General features: G+C 40.5%; 1 protein-coding gene and 10 non-coding genes across 11 annotated transcripts; 10 read left to right on the top strand and 1 right to left on the bottom strand.

Moving 5' to 3' along the window:
- Positions 1-180: 180 nt before the first annotated feature.
- Trnar-ucg (transfer RNA arginine (anticodon UCG)) lies at positions 181-253 on the top strand. Its single transcript has one exon. It is a non-coding gene; the product is annotated as a tRNA-Arg (tRNA).
- Positions 254-390: 137 nt separating this feature from the next.
- Trnar-ucg (transfer RNA arginine (anticodon UCG)) lies at positions 391-463 on the top strand. The gene has a single exon. It is a non-coding gene; the product is annotated as a tRNA-Arg (tRNA).
- Positions 464-600: 137 nt separating this feature from the next.
- Trnar-ucg (transfer RNA arginine (anticodon UCG)) lies at positions 601-673 on the top strand. Its single transcript has one exon. It is a non-coding gene; the product is annotated as a tRNA-Arg (tRNA).
- Positions 674-810: 137 nt separating this feature from the next.
- On the top strand, positions 811-883 carry Trnar-ucg (transfer RNA arginine (anticodon UCG)). The gene has a single exon. It is a non-coding gene; the product is annotated as a tRNA-Arg (tRNA).
- A 137-nt stretch (positions 884-1020) lies between these two features.
- Trnar-ucg (transfer RNA arginine (anticodon UCG)) lies at positions 1021-1093 on the top strand. The gene has a single exon. It is a non-coding gene; the product is annotated as a tRNA-Arg (tRNA).
- A 137-nt stretch (positions 1094-1230) lies between these two features.
- Positions 1231-1303, top strand: Trnar-ucg (transfer RNA arginine (anticodon UCG)). The gene has a single exon. It is a non-coding gene; the product is annotated as a tRNA-Arg (tRNA).
- Positions 1304-1440: 137 nt separating this feature from the next.
- On the top strand, positions 1441-1513 carry Trnar-ucg (transfer RNA arginine (anticodon UCG)). Its single transcript has one exon. It is a non-coding gene; the product is annotated as a tRNA-Arg (tRNA).
- A 137-nt stretch (positions 1514-1650) lies between these two features.
- Positions 1651-1723, top strand: Trnar-ucg (transfer RNA arginine (anticodon UCG)). Its single transcript has one exon. It is a non-coding gene; the product is annotated as a tRNA-Arg (tRNA).
- Positions 1724-1860: 137 nt separating this feature from the next.
- On the top strand, positions 1861-1933 carry Trnar-ucg (transfer RNA arginine (anticodon UCG)). Its single transcript has one exon. It is a non-coding gene; the product is annotated as a tRNA-Arg (tRNA).
- A 137-nt stretch (positions 1934-2070) lies between these two features.
- On the top strand, positions 2071-2143 carry Trnar-ucg (transfer RNA arginine (anticodon UCG)). The gene has a single exon. It is a non-coding gene; the product is annotated as a tRNA-Arg (tRNA).
- Positions 2144-3851: 1708 nt separating this feature from the next.
- LOC131885031 (uncharacterized) lies at positions 3852-6128 on the bottom strand. Its single transcript, XM_059232955.1, has 4 exons — positions 5839-6128; positions 4817-5189; positions 4378-4754; positions 3852-4304 (listed from the first exon to the last, which is right to left on the bottom strand). Exons 2-4 carry the CDS (start codon positions 4820-4822, stop codon positions 3983-3985), a joined length of 705 nt encoding a protein of 234 aa, XP_059088938.1. The 5' UTR covers positions 4823-5189; positions 5839-6128; the 3' UTR covers positions 3852-3982.
- Between the last annotated feature and the right edge of the window lie 12255 nt (positions 6129-18383).

Raw genomic sequence — 18383 nt, 5'->3', positions numbered from 1 at the left:
ACTTCGGATCTGAGGATTGCAGGTTCGAGTCCTGTCACGGTCAGACACATGCTTTTGTTGGCTCCATGAGTGGTTTGAGAACTGCACTCCTGATCCATCAATTCAAGTCTGAAATTATTGGCCAAAGCCCATGTTTAAAATTTCAAGTGTTTCTGTTTTGGTTGTGGTGTAAGGATGGGTGGCCGTGTGGCCTAATGGATAAGGCATCAGACTTCGGATCTGAGGATTGCAGGTTCGAGTCCTGTCACGGTCAGACACATGCTTTTGTTGGCTCCATGAGTGGTTTGAGAACTGCACTCCTGATCCATCAATTCAAGTCTGAAATTATTGGCCAAAGCCCATGTTTAAAATTTCAAATGTATCTGTTTGGGTTGTGAGACATGTATGGGTGGCCGTGTGGCCTAATGGATAAGGCATCAGACTTCGGATCTGAGGATTGCAGGTTCGAGTCCTGTCACGGTCAGACACATGCTTTTGTTGGCTCCATGAGTGGTTTGAGAACTGCACTCCTGATCCATCAATTCAAGTCTGAAATTATTGGCCAAAGCCCATGTTTAAAATTTCAAATGTATCTGTTTGGGTTGTGAGACATGTATGGGTGGCCGTGTGGCCTAATGGATAAGGCATCAGACTTCGGATCTGAGGATTGCAGGTTCGAGTCCTGTCACGGTCAGACACATGCTTTTGTTGGCTCCATGAGTGGTTTGAGAACTGCACTCCTGATCCATCAATTCAAGTCTGAAATTATTGGCCAAAGCCCATGTTTAAAATTTCAAATGTATCTGTTTGGGTTGTGAGACATGTATGGGTGGCCGTGTGGCCTAATGGATAAGGCATCAGACTTCGGATCTGAGGATTGCAGGTTCGAGTCCTGTCACGGTCAGACACATGCTTTTGTTGGCTCCATGAGTGGTTTGAGAACTGCACTCCTGATCCATCAATTCAAGTCTGAAATTATTGGCCAAAGCCCATGTTTAAAATTTCAAATGTATCTGTTTGGGTTGTGAGACATGTATGGGTGGCCGTGTGGCCTAATGGATAAGGCATCAGACTTCGGATCTGAGGATTGCAGGTTCGAGTCCTGTCACGGTCAGACACATGCTTTTGTTGGCTCCATGAGTGGTTTGAGAACTGCACTCCTGATCCATCAATTCAAGTCTGAAATTATTGGCCAAAGCCCATGTTTAAAATTTCAAATGTATCTGTTTGGGTTGTGAGACATGTATGGGTGGCCGTGTGGCCTAATGGATAAGGCATCAGACTTCGGATCTGAGGATTGCAGGTTCGAGTCCTGTCACGGTCAGACACATGCTTTTGTTGGCTCCATGAGTGGTTTGAGAACTGCACTCCTGATCCATCAATTCAAGTCTGAAATTATTGGCCAAAGCCCATGTTTAAAATTTCAAATGTATCTGTTTGGGTTGTGAGACATGTATGGGTGGCCGTGTGGCCTAATGGATAAGGCATCAGACTTCGGATCTGAGGATTGCAGGTTCGAGTCCTGTCACGGTCAGACACATGCTTTTGTTGGCTCCATGAGTGGTTTGAGAACTGCACTCCTGATCCATCAATTCAAGTCTGAAATTATTGGCCAAAGCCCATGTTTAAAATTTCAAATGTATCTGTTTGGGTTGTGAGACATGTATGGGTGGCCGTGTGGCCTAATGGATAAGGCATCAGACTTCGGATCTGAGGATTGCAGGTTCGAGTCCTGTCACGGTCAGACACATGCTTTTGTTGGCTCCATGAGTGGTTTGAGAACTGCACTCCTGATCCATCAATTCAAGTCTGAAATTATTGGCCAAAGCCCATGTTTAAAATTTCAAATGTATCTGTTTGGGTTGTGAGACATGTATGGGTGGCCGTGTGGCCTAATGGATAAGGCATCAGACTTCGGATCTGAGGATTGCAGGTTCGAGTCCTGTCACGGTCAGACACATGCTTTTGTTGGCTCCATGAGTGGTTTGAGAACTGCACTCCTGATCCATCAATTCAAGTCTGAAATTATTGGCCAAAGCCCATGTTTAAAATTTCAAATGTATCTGTTTGGGTTGTGAGACATGTATGGGTGGCCGTGTGGCCTAATGGATAAGGCATCAGACTTCGGATCTGAGGATTGCAGGTTCGAGTCCTGTCACGGTCAGACACATGCTTTTGTTGGCTCCATGAGTGGTTTGAGAACTGCACTCCTGATCCATCAATTCAAGTCTGAAATTATTGGCCAAAGCCCATGTTTAAATGTTCAAATCTATCTGTTTGGGTTGTGTGGCAAGGATGGGTGGCCGTGTGGCCTAATGGATAAGACTTCGGATCTGAGGATCGAGTGGCCACTACTCCAAGCCATAGTGATCTCAGACGTCCATGATTCCTTGGGTTGCTTGCTCCTTTCGTGAGAGAAGTTCATGTCGTTATTACCTGAAGGAAAATATTCCGCGGATGGTTTTCCGGTAAGGAATATCGTTCGCATGTGTGGTAGGAATGTTCAAGATTCCGGTAGTCTGGTTGAGGGCATAGATCAAAGCTACTCTTGGGTTCCTGCGAGTATTATGGCCTTAAATGAAATATAATTCCGTTCAATCATCTTTGGAAAATGATGTCTCTAAAAATATCGAGCAAGTTTCGTCCGTGAAGGATTTAGGCTTAGTCCTTCAAAATTTTGGAAAGGTCGATGAGCATATCTAGTTGCAAGTTGGCAAAGCTTTTCAAACATGTTGTTAGATTTATGTGGCCAGATCCGTTAAATGTAATTCGTTGGTGGATCACATATTATATGAATAGAAAATCAAGTAAAGTAAATTGCCTTCTTCTGTTTTGAGGTGGTGGGGATCCCATTCCCAATAGCGGTAAGGAAGTCCGCAAAAGAATCCAACTAAACTTACGACTGGAAATTTCGAAATATATATGGGATAACATGCTTGCATAATATGACTTTTTATCAATAGGACGACATTTAAATGGCCAATTATTGGCTAATGAAGACGGAACAGATGTCTTTTTCATTTGACTAAGAAGTCCAACCAACAAACACTTTAGAACATTCTCTTACATACGTGTTCTAAAATTATGGACAAGTGTTCCCCTGAAATTAATTTTGAGCTTGACGAAACTCTTTCAATTCGAATTTGCCTAACGAACGTCTTATTCAACAAACGAGACCGACGCGAATCCAACAGACTAGTTCCTCTAGTTTGAATTAAGAAGTGAATGTGAGCAATTCTTTTTTAGTAATTAGGACATGGCAAGAGAGAACTTGCTGTCACATTTTTCTTGCAAAATCATCAGTACCATCAAATTTATGTAATTTGTTTATTCTACACGTTTTCAGATGGCAGCCCTCTCGCTCAGACTTTTCAACTGATGATGGGTGTAGCCATGTAGGGATATTCCAGCTATGTTATGACTGCGATTTGTACTTTTCACCTCACCCTCAGAAATGGCCGTGGTTCGTCCATTTGAGTTGTCATAAGCAATATTTCATATTGTATCAAATTCCACAAAAGAACCCAACTTGGCAAGGTCCTTATTCTACCCAGGTTATCCCCAAGGTTAACACATAGATCACTGAAAATTATGGACGTACCTCGACCAAGACTAGTCATAACAAAAAGCCAATTCAGCCGCAAATACATTGAGGCTGTCTGTTGAAACTTTCACCCGATTTGCTAGTCAAGATATCAGGGCTATCAGGCATACGTTGAAAATTGAGTTTTCTTGAGCTTCCAGGAAGCTTTGGACAGGACGAACCTGCAGCATGACAAGACTAATGGTGCAGCTCTGATGACTAGTCTTGGTCATCGAGATACGTCCACAATTTTCAGTGGTTTATGGTCAACACCATCATACAGGGTCAATTTGTTGCAAGTCTTTTTATTATTCAAAACATTTTACCTTACAAACAAATAGCGTGCGAAAGTAATACCGATAATGTTGCAATAATGCTCAAGGTTGAGGTAGATCCGTTTTTTGCCAAGGCCATCAATTTCTAAGCTCGGTAGAAATATGGGACAGCCACAGGTTGCTTATGAGCCTTGTACTGGACAGCGGGCGCATTGACGGAATCCAAAGCTCTCCCATACCCATAATGATAACTTGAGGTAGTAGCAGATTGTGGGATGGTCGTATAAGTGGTCTGAGGGGTGTTTGTGGTATAAATTGGTTGAGGGTTGTTAGTAAAAACAGGTTGAGGGTTGTAATAGGTTTGGTACGTCGGCTGTGCTCCATAAGTGGTGTACTTGTTTCCCAATCCAAAGTCAAATCCTGCTCCGAATCCATTGTTCTGAGTATAACCAAGTCCGGCGCTTGCTCTGGAAAATGAAAATCAATTACAATTAGATTGTTAAAAGATGAGCCCAGATTGAGAGAGTAGTCATATCTTACCCTAAAGGTCCGACATTGCCCGACACGCCTCCTCCAAAGGGAATGATCCGTCCAGAGTCCTGCATTACCATGGCCACAGGCACGTATTGAACAACGGGCTGTTGCACGGGTTGAACTTGATGTGGAACGGCTTGGACCGGGTTTTGAACCGGTAGTTGACGGAAATAAACGGGAACAACAGGCAAATGCGGACTGGCGTAGACCTGGCGAGAATCAACAAATGCTTGGACTGAATCACCCAAGTTGGAAGTATCCACAGTCACGGGATTAGTCCCGGTGACGGGAGTGTTCTCAACCGTCTCAGTGGGGGTGACCTCGTTAGTCTTGGTTTGTTCCGAAGCGGCGATAGCCAAAACGGTAAAGAAGATAATGAAGTACTGAAAAAGATCAAAGAACAAAATAGTAAAGACATGGTCAAACTCCTGCAACTTAATCTCACCTTCATGGTTACGTTAGAGTGACTTGCTGAGAGGGTAATGAGGAGGCTCTCCCACGCGGAAAAGCTTTTATAGGTGCCAGAGCGGGCAGTGGGTCTATCCAGTCTTGTACATTATATGAGTGAAAGGCCTGCCTGGCTTACCTTCGACAGCCAATCCATTACGATCTGCTTTTCGGAGGTGTCACAATAACCAAGCAAGAACAGCCCAGGTGAGAGAAGGGGTGAGTGGATGGATGGGATATTGGTTATTCCGATGGTGGCCAAGTGGGTGGCGATCTTGTGGTGGAAGCAAAGAAGACGCGAGTAGTCGAGTTCCAAAGGGATGTCAGTTTCTCCATTCAGTTAGGCAGGCAAGCGAAATGTCCAAATTATGCTGGGTGGGAAATCCACCTTGTGAGGGAAGAGGAAAATAATTATTTACTTCATCTACTTCAATAGCGTTTTGCCGTGGGCAATTCGGGCGGACTTCTGACAATGCAAAAGAGCAAAAGTCACCGCAGCGTTCTCATTCCTAAATGAAAAATCCTGAGATGTGTGCCTCGGTTTAGCAGAAGCTACCAAACTGAAAAGGAGCATGATATTTCCGTGAAAGAATTTCTTTCACGGGACCTATAACTAAAATGCAGTCCCAACGTATCTCCTCGGAACCCCTAGGAATAAATCTCTCTTTTCAAACTTGCTTGACTAGTTCATCATTCAAAAAAGAAGTAAGTCTTTTCATGGATGAATGTTGAAATGCACTCTCGGTGGTAATTACTAGTCAGTATTTACCGGTTTCATATGTGCCTGCTTCGGATCTTTTCTTTAGACTAGCTCTTTGTCCTCCATCAGTTAGAGTTTTCTTGGTTGGAGTCTCACGCTCGGCCCCTGATGAGCTTCCCGCAGTCTGGCTTTTACTGCTAGTACGATTTTCTGCCCCCGTCCGATCTTGGTTCATTGTTCAAACCCTTTTGCGCCGGACTTCCCTCCACGTCCATCCATCCACCCACATAGTGAACGACGGAATGGATGAGAAATATCACCTTGGGGAGCCAAAGAGGAATTTCTGTAATGATTCCAGGAAGTTGGCAATTTCAAAAGCCAAGAAGTTGGCCCGCAGCGGAAAGCTTTCAGGAAAGATCGATCACTTGGATTTTGACTGTACAATCCGAGTCACGACTGATCTTTGGGGTGTTTCCCTAATGGTCCGATCGTGACCTGTACTAAATGAGTGTACGATCAGCTAACGTATGGAAGCACTTGGTAAAATCTTGTTGGCCTCTCTCTGCTCTCTGAGTGACCCGACCTCCATAGAACGTCTCATCTTCAGGGCATTAGTCGTTCCTCAAGGTAAAGAACGGATTACAGATAAGATGGTCAAAAAGATTAATTCGTTTCGCAACCATTACTCGCCAAAAAATGTAATGGCGTTACTTGTTAACATTACTTTTACTAAAATTTTAGATGACCAATATTTCAGGTTTTTTGCCTTATCAAGACCATACTTTGCTTAATCAATGGTTACATTTTTGCTTAAAATATTCCTAAAATTCAAAGATTTCCTGTCATCATGTTATTCTAATGAGCATTGATAATGTTGATTTGCTTAGTATTAGTGATGGGAAGGAGACCTCCGGGGTCTCAAGCTTTGAATCCAAAACCAGGGTGAAATCTGGTCCAGAGAGTCTTGAATCCAGCTTAAATCCAACCTTCTTACAAACTGCCCTTCCCTTTTGACTCATCGTATGAACATGTAACTTAGCACTGCAATCCTTCCCTACTTGTCCATGCTCGCTTGGCTATGCCAATGGAAATGCATAATAGAATTATAATTCATTTTCCAAATTTAAACCATTTCAACAGTAGCAATCGTATGATGAAAACATGCCTCATGCCTTTTTGAAATTGGAGACTTGGGCATTATTCAAAAGTCAAATAGATATATTCAGGGTGGGGATTTCCAATCCGTACATATCAAGGTATCATAAATTAGGTTACGTTGCAAATTCAATTCTGATTTTAAGAAACAAAATTTTCGCTGTTATTTGACACTTCTTCCGAAAGCGTTTCAAAAACGATAATTTTTGACAGTATTTGAGTAAATATTTTAGTATTTTCTAAATAGTAAGCAGCTTTCAAAACACTTACCGATTACAAATATCAAATGTACATGTGTTATCTTCTTCTGGAGTACTTATTTCTTCGTAATTAATAATCAGATCTCAAAGAGTGCAGACGTGCAAAATCAAGCTCTCCATTTAAAATTGAGACATCCTAAGCCAAGAAACAGCAAAATGAAAAAGCAACTCAGAGTAGCAAGAAATCGCCTACTAAGTTTAGGAGTATGTTGGACAAAATCCTTGCACGTCGAAAGGAATCAAAAGTTATATCGGTGGAGATGGGAGAAACCCAAACAGAAACCAAGGAAGAAGCAATCCAGTGCCTTCAAGAACTGGAATTACTTGCCAAAGACATTGGTGAGGAAAAGACCAAAGAGGCAATGTCTGTTGTTGTTCGACTGTTGAAGACGTCTTTGGTGATGTTGAAGCAAATAGAAGAGACGTCCGAGAGGATTGACTTATTGGAAAAACAACAAGAGATTAGAAAAGCAAGAAACAAAATTGTGATCAAAGGCCTTAAATCTGGGGATACGAAAGAGTTAGCCGAAGTGATGATAGATGTTGGTTATGAACGTACAATCAAGTACTCCAAGCCTTTCTTGGCAAAGAGTCCTGGTGAAGAGACGAAAGTCAAAGATCCAGTCAGGGCCGTTTCGTCGGTGGAGTTCTACGTACAACGAGATGGATAAAAAAGAGTTCTTCGGGTGCCTGGCTCGTGGAGGGTTGGCCAAAAAGAGGCTACATGTTGGTGATTACATACCAGCGTGCTTTCCCAAGGACCGTCTTCGCCTCGACACAGAGGCGTTCAATTTGAGGAAAGAGGCTCCTGGTACCAGAACAAAGCTGGTATTGGGATTTCGTGGACCACTGCTCCTGGTCAGAGAGAAAGGCGAATCGACTTATTTAAAGAAAGTATAGAGTTTTGTTCCCTTGTGCTGGTCATTGTCCTTCTTTTGTTCGTTGAATTTTTAGTTTCCATAAGCATGTCTTCCGACAAATATCCATTAATCTCAAATCTTGCTCCCAAGCATCCACAAATTTTGCTGACTGTTCAATTTGAAATCTCATTTTATACTTGTGGTCACGTTAAAATGAAGTTAGAGAGAGCCGTTTAAAACACCCTGTCAATACTGTTCATGATCTATCCTTTCTTTTTCTCAAATTCTTCCTCTCAGAGCAACACACTGGAAAAAGTGGTGTCAATTTCTAAGCACCTAAAAATTGCGAGACCTCCAATATGGATGAGATGTATTTATACTTGGCGCAGAGTTGGGTTTAGGTGATGATGATCTGAGCGGGGGTAATCAGGTATTAAATTTCAAAGATTTAGGATATGTAAAAACTTCGAAGAGCATGAACTTGGCATGGCTAGTGTCTCTAAATGTGAGGTCTATTATTGCCAACGAAGAAAAGATCAGAGACCTTCTTCTTGAACAAGCACCAAAGATTTTGGCGATGCAGGAAATGTGGCAATTCTCTAGGATTCAACTGAAATTCAATGGCTACGACTTGATAGGAATTGAACGAACAGACGGGAGACGGGGAGGTGGACCACAAATATAACCAACCTAAAAACCTTGAACTAATGGATGAAGATTGTGAGGTAATAGGAATTGAATTAGAAAAAAGAGTCTTCCTCTCTGTGTACATCCCACCACATGCTGATTTTAATCGAGCTTTCCACAAACTAAATGATATTCTCGTAAACACTGGAGGAACATCAGTCTTTCTTTGTGGAGATCTGAACATTGATTTGCTGAAAACATCTAAGACTGTTACAGACCTCATTGGACTTTTAGGACAGTTTAGTTTATCATCTCTGATCAATGATGCAACAAGGATTACTGCACACTCCCGCACTTTGATAGACAATATTTTCACTAACTGTTCCGAGGTATTGTCATCTGGAATACTTGAATGTGACGTTAGTGATCACTTTGCAACTTTTACTTCAATAAGCATGAAATCAGTAAGAAGTAAGACCCTGACCAAGGAAATTGAAATTAGGGACACACGAAAACCTAATCGAAAAAGACTTAAAGATTTATTGCAAGTCAAAGACTGGGTGTTGGATTTGGAAAACCCCAAGCAGGCATTCAACAATTTTGAGACAACGTTTTCTCAGGCATTTGATATAGCTTGTCCAATAGTAAAAAGATGATGTAATAAAGGGAACACAAAACAAAATGCTTGGATGACATGGGGGCTGATGACGTCACGAAAACAGAAAGAACTATGTTACAAGGTAGTGCGGTTAGCCAAAGAGATACATTGGCAGAACTTTTTTTAAGTGAATCAAAAAAAATTGAAGACCCTCTGGAAGGATGCAAATGAAGTAATGGGTAACACGACAAAGTCACAGACAGTTTCTTTTAATCTCAAATCAAACAAAGAAGACCAAATCATATCTGATCCAAAAGAAGTTGGGACAATTTTCAACAACTATTTTGCAAACATAGGTTTAACTTTAAACGGAAATTGTCCCTCTCATAACGCAGAGTTCATGGGCGGATTAGGACCCAAAAAGTCGAGATTTTTTTATTTCAAATGGGTAAAATGTAAAGAAATAAAGGCGGTGATAAATGAGCTCAAGTCGAAAAACAGTTCAGGAATGGACGGTCTATCAAACCGAATTCTAAAACATATAGCTCCATAGTGCCGTTGACGAGGTTAGTGAACATCTCTTTTGTGTCCGGATACATACCAACAGAATGGAAAACTGCAAAAGTCATTCCACTTTTTAAATCAGGTGACAAATCACTACCTGGTAACTATCGTCCTATAAGTCTTTTGCCACACACTTTTTAGAAGTAGAGGTTCTCCTTTACCCTGAACAATTTGGTTTTAGAAAGCAACATAACACTATGCATGCAGTTCAAAAAATTCTACAAAATATTTCTGCGAATCTCTGCGACAAAATGGCACTTGCTATATTTCTGGACCTCAAAAAAGCTTTTGATTGCTTTGATCATGGTATATTGAAAAAAAAACCTGGAGTATTACGGATTCCGCGGTAGGTACATAGTTTGGTTCAAAAACTACCTGTCTGAGAGGTACCAGTATGTCGAGGTGAATAATATTAGATCCTTGAAACTGAAAGTCAAATGTGGGGTTCCCCAAGGGAGCATCCTTGGACCTCTCTTATTTCTGATCTATATAAACGGCATGCCTCAGCAAAGCAATTTGAAATGCATTATGTTTGCTGATGATACGACGCTTCAATGTTTTGAAAGCCAACCTGATAAACTAGAAGAGAACACAAATGTTCAACTGGAACGTATCTTCCTATGGCTAGAAATAAATAAATTAACTTTAAATGTAGATGAATCTAAATTCATGGTTATCAAGCGCAAAAATTGTAATTTTAACTTCAAAATAAATATACACTGATGTAGGTTAGAGGAGGTGGGTTCCACCACTTCCAATGAAAAATCCATACGATTTCGGGGAATACAACTCGATAGCAAACTAAACTAGCACTGTCACATTGAGAGTGTAGCAAACAAAATTCGAAAAATTATTTTCAGTCTGAACAGAATTCGCAAGTCAGTGCCGAAAATTGAAAAGAAACAACTTTATAATGGACTTATCCGAAGTGTCTTGGAGTACGGTATTGAATTTTATGGCCAAAGTACGAAACTGAAGGTCTTGTCCACACTCGAGAAAAGAGCTATACGCTGGATAAATAATGCAAGATGGTTTTCTCACACTGAATCTTTGTTTCATGAGTCCAAGCTCCTAAAATTGCAAGATTTGTGCACGCTTAAAATCGTTCAACTGATAAGGCAGTCGTGTTTGCAAGAACTCCCACCATGTATTAATATTTTCAAAGGGAAATATAATCCTCGGCTTGTCGATTGGAGGTCAATTACTCCAGTTAACTAATAGTTAGGATAATATTAATGAAAGAGAAAAATAAAAATCATTACTTAGGATTTTTGTTGGCATACATTGCAATTCTTGAGTTTGCAAGGAGCAATGGAGTACTTCTGTAAAAGGTAATCTGTTATTGTTTGGTTGAATTTTATTCTGGTTAGACCGATGTCAAGGGAGGTTGAAATTATTTCACTCGTTGGGAAAAGCTAAGTTCGGTACAATCTTCGGCTCGGAGCTTCCTTCTTTAGGATATATGACAATTTCTGTTAAGATTCCCGAAAAGCTTCAAGTTTCCTCAGTTCCCAACAAAGAAACGAAAAATTAGATGCTACTCTGGAGCGTGCAAAAAAGGAACAAGTAATGAGTATTTTTTTGTGTGTTTCGGTCGTACGATTACAGAATTTTAAAATGTTATGTGATTACAATTCATTTTTCGAAAAAAGGAACAAACTATTGTAACTTCGTTACTTGTAATTTCGTTACTACAGCTCTGCTCATCTTACAGGTTTAAAGTGGACTTTTTGAACTGTTTCCTGACTTTTTTAAGCTATTTCTAAAAGGAAAAGCATTTGTAGAAAGGGTCTCTCAGAAAATTAGGTAACCTTAGCATAAAAATCACATATTTTTTTCATTAATGGCGTATTTACAATACAAAAGCAAAAACATGGTGCTGTATCCCCTTAAAAAAATTGCCTTGACTGGTTTAACAAGTGCTCCCCTGTCCAAATCAAATCTGAAATATTTTGGAAAAGGTTAGTACTACTGGGTGGATATCAAGATCATTTAAAACTCGTGAATCGGTGCATACGATAGCCTTATTCAAATCCTTAATTCTGAGCCGTCTCGATTATTGCTCACCTCTGATTCATCCGTCATCATCGGTGGCACTAACAATCAAACCCGAATAGGTTCAAAGGTCTTTTACCAGAGATATTGGTGACATGAACGATATAAGCTACTGGCAACGTCTATAAATACTGACATTGTTTTCTGCTGAAAGACGGAAAGAAAGATTTATTATCATTTATATGTTCAAGATTTTAAATCAAATTGTTCCAAATCCGGGTCTCAATTTCAAACCAAATGATAAGGCAGGAACAGCTGCTATATTACCTTTAATCCAAACAAAAGTACCGTCTGTGAAAAAAAATTTAAATAGGATAGCTTTAATTTTGTCGGCACTTAATTGTTTAATTTGGTTCCTCAGGAATTAAGAAATTTTCAAAGTGAAGATGAAACATCTTTTTTTGGTTTAGTTTTTTACGGGCTTTCTAACCACTACAGGGAATGTAATCCCCAGTACTATTAAAATGAAAGGTTATAATTCGTCTATTAATTACCTTTCAATCTTTATATGATATTTGGTCTACCAACGAATTTGAGTTGGCAGACCGAGCTAGTCCTTGAATGAAGGGATGATCTTGAATGCTATCTGAAATATTGTCCAAGTCTGGCTTGAAAGATGCTACTGGATCAACAAGGCCTATGTATTCCCTACGAATATTAGAGGGAAGCAAATTAAACAATAAAGGAGCCCGAGAAAAAAGAGATGTGGACTTCATTATTCGAACTAGCCTGGATTATTGAGGGCTTGAAGGTGCTCTCAAAACGCATATTAAGCCTATACGGTCACTAGAATTGATCCTAAATCCTGGGTTGGGACAAAGCTCATGGATACTTTTGAAGACGTAAAGTATCAGATACCTTTTTGTACCTTCTCTGAACATTGTACAGTCCCAACTTATTTTGCCTCTCCCAATACGAGAGCCCTCTCATTCCTGTGATGTTCCTAGTGAAACAACTTTGGACTTGTTCGACCTTTTGCAAACCTGCTCAACTCATTGGAGCCGAAATGGGTGAAGCATATTCAAGATGTGGCTAAACAATCGACTTGTATTGTCGACTATTTCTGGACTTAAACGGACAATACATCCAACCACGCATTTTAAAAGCTTTTCCCACTTTCAACTGGATATGCTCATCGAACTTTCCATTATTTTGGAGGACTACCCTAAATCTTTCACAGATGACACCTGCTCAAGATATTTACCTCCATTATCTACGAGTGGAGTATTTAAAGGAGCTGACCCGAAGGTCATTGAGCGGAATTTCATTCCGTTCAGGGCCATATTACGCTCAGTTACCCAAGAGTAGATTCGTTCTAAGTCCTTTGCAAGGCTAGTGGAATCTTGGCCATTCCTACCAGAAACTAACTTTGTATCGTCAGCATAAAAAGAGAGACTGGCAGTAATACTAAGCTTTGGAAGCGGGGCAAGGAACATTATAAACAAGAGGGGCCCTAAGATGGAGCCCTGGGGAACACCTGACTTGACATCATGTATGTCACTAAGGGATCCCTCAACCTTAACAATTTGCTTCCTCTCCTGATTGAAGCTTCTTATCCAATTGAGAACCTTGCCTTGGATCCCAATGTCATGAAGTCTATTCAACAAAAGACGATGATCTACTTTATCAAAGGCCTTGGCAAAATCAAGATAGACAACATCAACTGTCTCGTGCCTTTCCAGTCCCTCAATGACGTGCTCTAAATGCTCAATCAGTTGGGTAAACGTTTTTTTAGAAATTGGAAGATATTAAAAGTAAAGGATATAGTCAAAGTAAATAGGCTAAAGTTCATGTTGAATTGCCTGCGAGACACTGTACTTGCAATCATAAAATCATTTTCTTACAAACCAACTAGGGGAGTTTTGATTGAATACAATTTGCCACCGACACCTAAAAGATTCGTTACCCACTCGCCTGACCGGAAGTGATTGGATGTCACACATACTCTGGGTACTTCTGGGCATCCGGTCTTCTCCAAAAGACAATTCGATCCATTCGCCCACTCAGTTACTATATGGAACATCTCTCAGAATGGCAGAGCTAAGACAGAAGTTCAAGCACCTCATTCCACCCTCAATAGTGTTTCATGGCACGTCTAAAGAATACTGCCCGAAAAGTCTGTCCACATGCCCTTTTGTGTGGGTGCGTGTCGACAGGATTTGGCCGTCTTTAGTGCCTCCTTATGATGGACCGTTCCAAGTTCTTTCTCAATCAAGCAAAACTTTTTTGTTGAAAATGAATGGTCAAAAGAAGAAGGTGTCCATCGACAGACTTAAGCCGGCCTATTTGAGTGAGCGGGAAGTTTTTACGCGCAGTGGACGAGCCTCAAAGCCAGTTATCCCCTACAACAGATGAATATCTGATATTATATCTTCTAATCAAATAATCTCAATTTTTGCGGGTAAGCTATGTGGCTCCCATCAATATGCTCGCTCACCTGAAAACGTTACTCATGCTCTGTGCCTGTTATTGTAAGGGAAAATGCTCTGATGAAATTGATTCGAATTAAAAGCGTTGATACAGATGCTTTAAATTCATACAGACGACCACGAAACGAAAAGGCAGTCTTTTCTTGATCCTCTTTCCTCAGTCTCACGTGTTAGAATGCTTGGTCACAATCCAAAACGCTGAACACCCTGCCATAAACTTCATTCAAAATGTGCTCGGAGTTTCGAGTAGGGAAACGATCAGGAATAGTTCTATCGTTAACTTTACGCATATCCACGCAGAACCTGATCTCTCTTGTCGATTTCTTTTCCACAACAGCCAAAGGATTGCACCAAGACGAGTTACTCTCTTTGATGTATCCATCCTCAAAAAACTTTTTGATCTTTGCCTCGGCGCGCTCCAAGTAGATCTCTGGAATTCTATATGTCCTCTGAAACACTGGGGGACCTGAAGTATTTTCAATGGTATGAACTCCGAGGTTGGTATGACCATGACCTTCAAAAGCTCTTCGATTTTGCCCCGGTCAGATTATCGTTACTACTTTCTTCTTGCAGACTCAAATTGGGCAAGCGTTCAAGATGCGCTCGAAACCCCTGCTGACCAAGAGACCTCATGATAACTCTACAATGTCTCATGTGGATTCATGGATTACAAGATGTTTCTTCAAGTATGCACTTTATAATGTTTTGAACACCTTTACAATATTTGAGGTGAGAGAAATCGGCTAATAATTATTGGGGACTGACTTATTTCCCCTTTAAAAATGGAACAACATGGGCTGCTTTTAGAGAGGATGGAAACTTGCTCTGATCGAAGATGTCACGCATCAAGTGGGAAAAAATAGGAGAAAGAACTGTGGGCATCTGATCAGAAACTGAGATGTCACACCATCGGGACAAAGAGAATTTGAAAGCACCAGGTTCCTGTTGGCTTCTAAAGCATCTCTAAAAAATTCATGCACCTTATTACAATTATTCGTACTTGTTACTAAATCAGAGCTATATCGTTCAAACAAAAAATATGCAAATGAAGCGAAGAAGATAAAGCTCGTTTTTGCTCCTTCTCGGTCGTTAAGCCGTTTTTATCAACTATTCCCGTCCAACCCCAAACTTTCCTGATCATGCACAGGTTTTTCCGTTAGTGCAACCGTTTATTAAGAGAATTGAAAGAAGTATCTTATGAAAGTTCACAGACATTTTGTAAGGTAGGGAAAACACCAATGTCATTGTTACTCCCTTCCCTTTAATTAGACATGCCAGATATCCGAGTTGCACGAAAACCGATGTCAGCCACAGGTAATATCTCGCTACAGATGCACGAAACTCACTAAACCTTTTTTTGCCAAATCGTGCCATGATCTCACTAAATCCCAAAAGAGGTCGAAATCACCTTTGTACTCAATAGATAACTCTCCAGGAAGGGTCAATAGCGCATGTTTTTGTCGACTCTCCAGGAAGGGTCAATAGCGCATGTTTTTGTCGATGTGCTATCAAGCCGCATAAATTCTCAAAAATGTTAGATACCTTTTCAAACAAAACCTCCTTTATGCACCGATTTAGCAAAGAGCGAGGATAGGAACCGTAGACAAGACCTTTTTTATCGTTGGCCAATATTACAAGTAAGTACTGAAGCTAATAAGCATCCCTTCAAAAAGTTGGGATAATGTTAGAATGTGCCCGAGAAAGAAGCTGGCATTTCACGCTCTTTGTACCAAAACAGAGGGTATGCTGCTGCGTTTCAAGCTGCTTTAGTGGCCACAGCAGGGATAATACGTTGAAAATCGAGGGCCAAGGTTCGAATCTATGCCATTGTCAAAGTGTTGAGCTGTTGTTATTGTCATGACAAGTACTTGAATCTTTTTATCGGACTTCTTTAATCCTACTGGGACTGAAAATCCCACTACTAGTTTTAGAAGGCAAATGTATCATTCAGTCTGACTTAAAAGATGCCACAGGATCAACGCCCAAGTTTTCCCGGATGTATTGAGAAGCATTTTGAAAATGAACGAGCCCGGAAAAAAGAGAGGACTTCATTGTTCGGACCATAAACCATTGGAATGTGGTCGAGAATTAGTATTTGGGAATCGAGCAAACGCATTCCTTTCTTCTTCATATGAAATTGGTCCCAGGTCACTGCAACTTCATATTTTAGGTATCACTTCAATCGAACGACTGCATCAAAAGTTATACTCTTCCAAGGCTCACTTACGTCATAATTATTTTTCACAGAATAAAAGTGCTAGCTAGCTACTGTGTGGTAAGTGATTACCAGCAGAGGGCAGAATGGTTCATTCTGTGTTATCTTATGTTTCCTGCTTTGAGAGAGCGAGCATAGCTTCTGACCCGATCTTTCAATTGTGCTGAAATTTAGGAAAGTAATTACAGTGACCAGGGGCGTGTCTAATTCGAAGGAAAATGTAATGCGTTTATTCGCTTCCAAGTTGTTGATTCTAGACCCTAGCATTCCCGTCCAAGTTTCAGGTGTTCATGCTGGAACTAACCTGGATGCTTGAAGGTGCTCTCAAAACGCACGTTAACACTCTACCGTCACTACAATTGACCCTTAAACATGGGTTGTGATAGAGCCTATGAATATTTTGAAAACGTGGAATATCTGATCCCTTTTGTACCCTCTTTGAATACTGTACACAACACAGTCTTAACTTCTCCCACTACGAAAGCTCCCTCTGCCTTGTAATATTTCTAATAAAAACACTTTTGACCTGTTCGAGCTTTGAAAACCTGCTGAACTAATAAAAGCCCAAATAGGCGAGGGATATTCGATATTTGGTTGGACAATCGAATTGTACGGAGTTGGCAGTCTCTCGACTTTGATGTCCAATTTATAGGACCAATCTCCCGCTAATCGCACTTTTGAGTATTTTGGAGAACTACCCCTTAATTCTTCATGGAAGAAACCTGCTCAATGGATTTGCGTTCATTAGCTACAAGTGGAGTGCTTAATGGCATCGACCCAAATGTCATTGAAGAGAATTTCTTTCCGTTCAAAGCCATATTACTCCCAATAATCCAAGGGTAATATTAATCTAGGACCTCTTCCACACTACTGAAATATTGACCATTCCTCTAACTTGCCCCATTTTGGCCCAAAAATAAAGTTCTTCCTATCGAAGACCACTTTTTCTGGAAAATATCGGGAAAAAAATTGTAGCAAAGTGGTCTATTCAAAAAGCCAAATTCTGCACAACTTCTGACGAAACTGGGATTAAATTGGGTTCAGTTTGATCCAGGAATGGTTAGGCTAACACAAGTTTTCACTTATTTCAGTAGTAGACCTACATGATTTATGCTGTAGATCTTAAGATTGAGTATTAGATTTTATCTTAAATTTATGTACTGAGGAAGGAAGCTATGCTTGGACAAAAAGGGAGGAAAAGCAGAAGTACTGCGTTTCTTGGGCTGATTTTCCTCTCTGAGCTGACCTTTTTTGCTGCACTTTTAGTAAGTAGCAGCTTGACTTTAGATGACAAGCAGGACAATAGCACCGTAGATAAAGCTCCCCCGGCCAGATTATCGTTACTGCTTTCTTCTTGAAGACTCAAATTGCCTAAGAGTTCAAGATGCGCTTAAAACCCCTGCTGACCAACAGACCTCATGATAACTCTACAATGTCTCATGTGGATTCATGGATTACAAGATATTCCTTCAAGTATGCACTTCATAATGTTTTGAACACCTTTACAAAATTTGAGGTGAGAGAAATCGGCTAATAATTATTGGGGACTGACTTATTTCCCCTTTAAAAAATGGAACACCATGGGCTACCTTCAGAGAGGATGGAAACTTGACTTGATCCAAGATGCAACGCACCAAGTACGAGAAAACAGGAGTAAGAACTTGTTAGCTTCTGATAAGAAATTGAAACGTCATACCATCAGGGCTAAGAGAACTTGGAAGCCTCAATTCTCTGATGGCCTCTAAGGTAACATGAATTGTGACGACATAAATCATTTAACCCTTTACTTGATTAACCTCGTAAACCTCAACAGACACATTGTTAGGGCAATGATATGTTGCTCTTTAGCGCTGAAAGCGCACTAGAGGACAGATCTCCAAGCTCCAAAATTGCTAGTGGCTTCACCATTTTCCCCAAACGGCCCTAAATGGTGTTTCAGTTTCAACATATTTCTTTGAGATTGCATAAAAGAGAAAAGGTTTCAAATTCGAGCTGACCTCCTAAACCCCTCTACTCTCTTTTCTAATGACGATCAAAATGAAAATTGACAATTAACACGATAAGTTAATCTGATCACATCATTTTTTTGCAAAGGATAAAAA

This window comes from Tigriopus californicus, chromosome 8 (assembly GCF_007210705.1).
Source record: "Tigriopus californicus strain San Diego chromosome 8, Tcal_SD_v2.1, whole genome shotgun sequence".
Taxonomy (NCBI): Eukaryota; Metazoa; Arthropoda; class Copepoda; order Harpacticoida; family Harpacticidae; genus Tigriopus; species Tigriopus californicus.
Note: the sequence above shows the minus strand (reverse complement) of the source record. Positions and strands in the feature narration are given on the sequence as shown.

Excerpts from the sequence above, each read along its gene's own strand:
- LOC131885031 (XM_059232955.1), bottom strand. Across the intron at positions 4,305-4,377 it reads GGCAATGTCGGACCTTTAGG|AGCAAGCGCCGGACTTGGTT; the intron begins GTAAGATATGAC and ends TTCATTTTCCAG.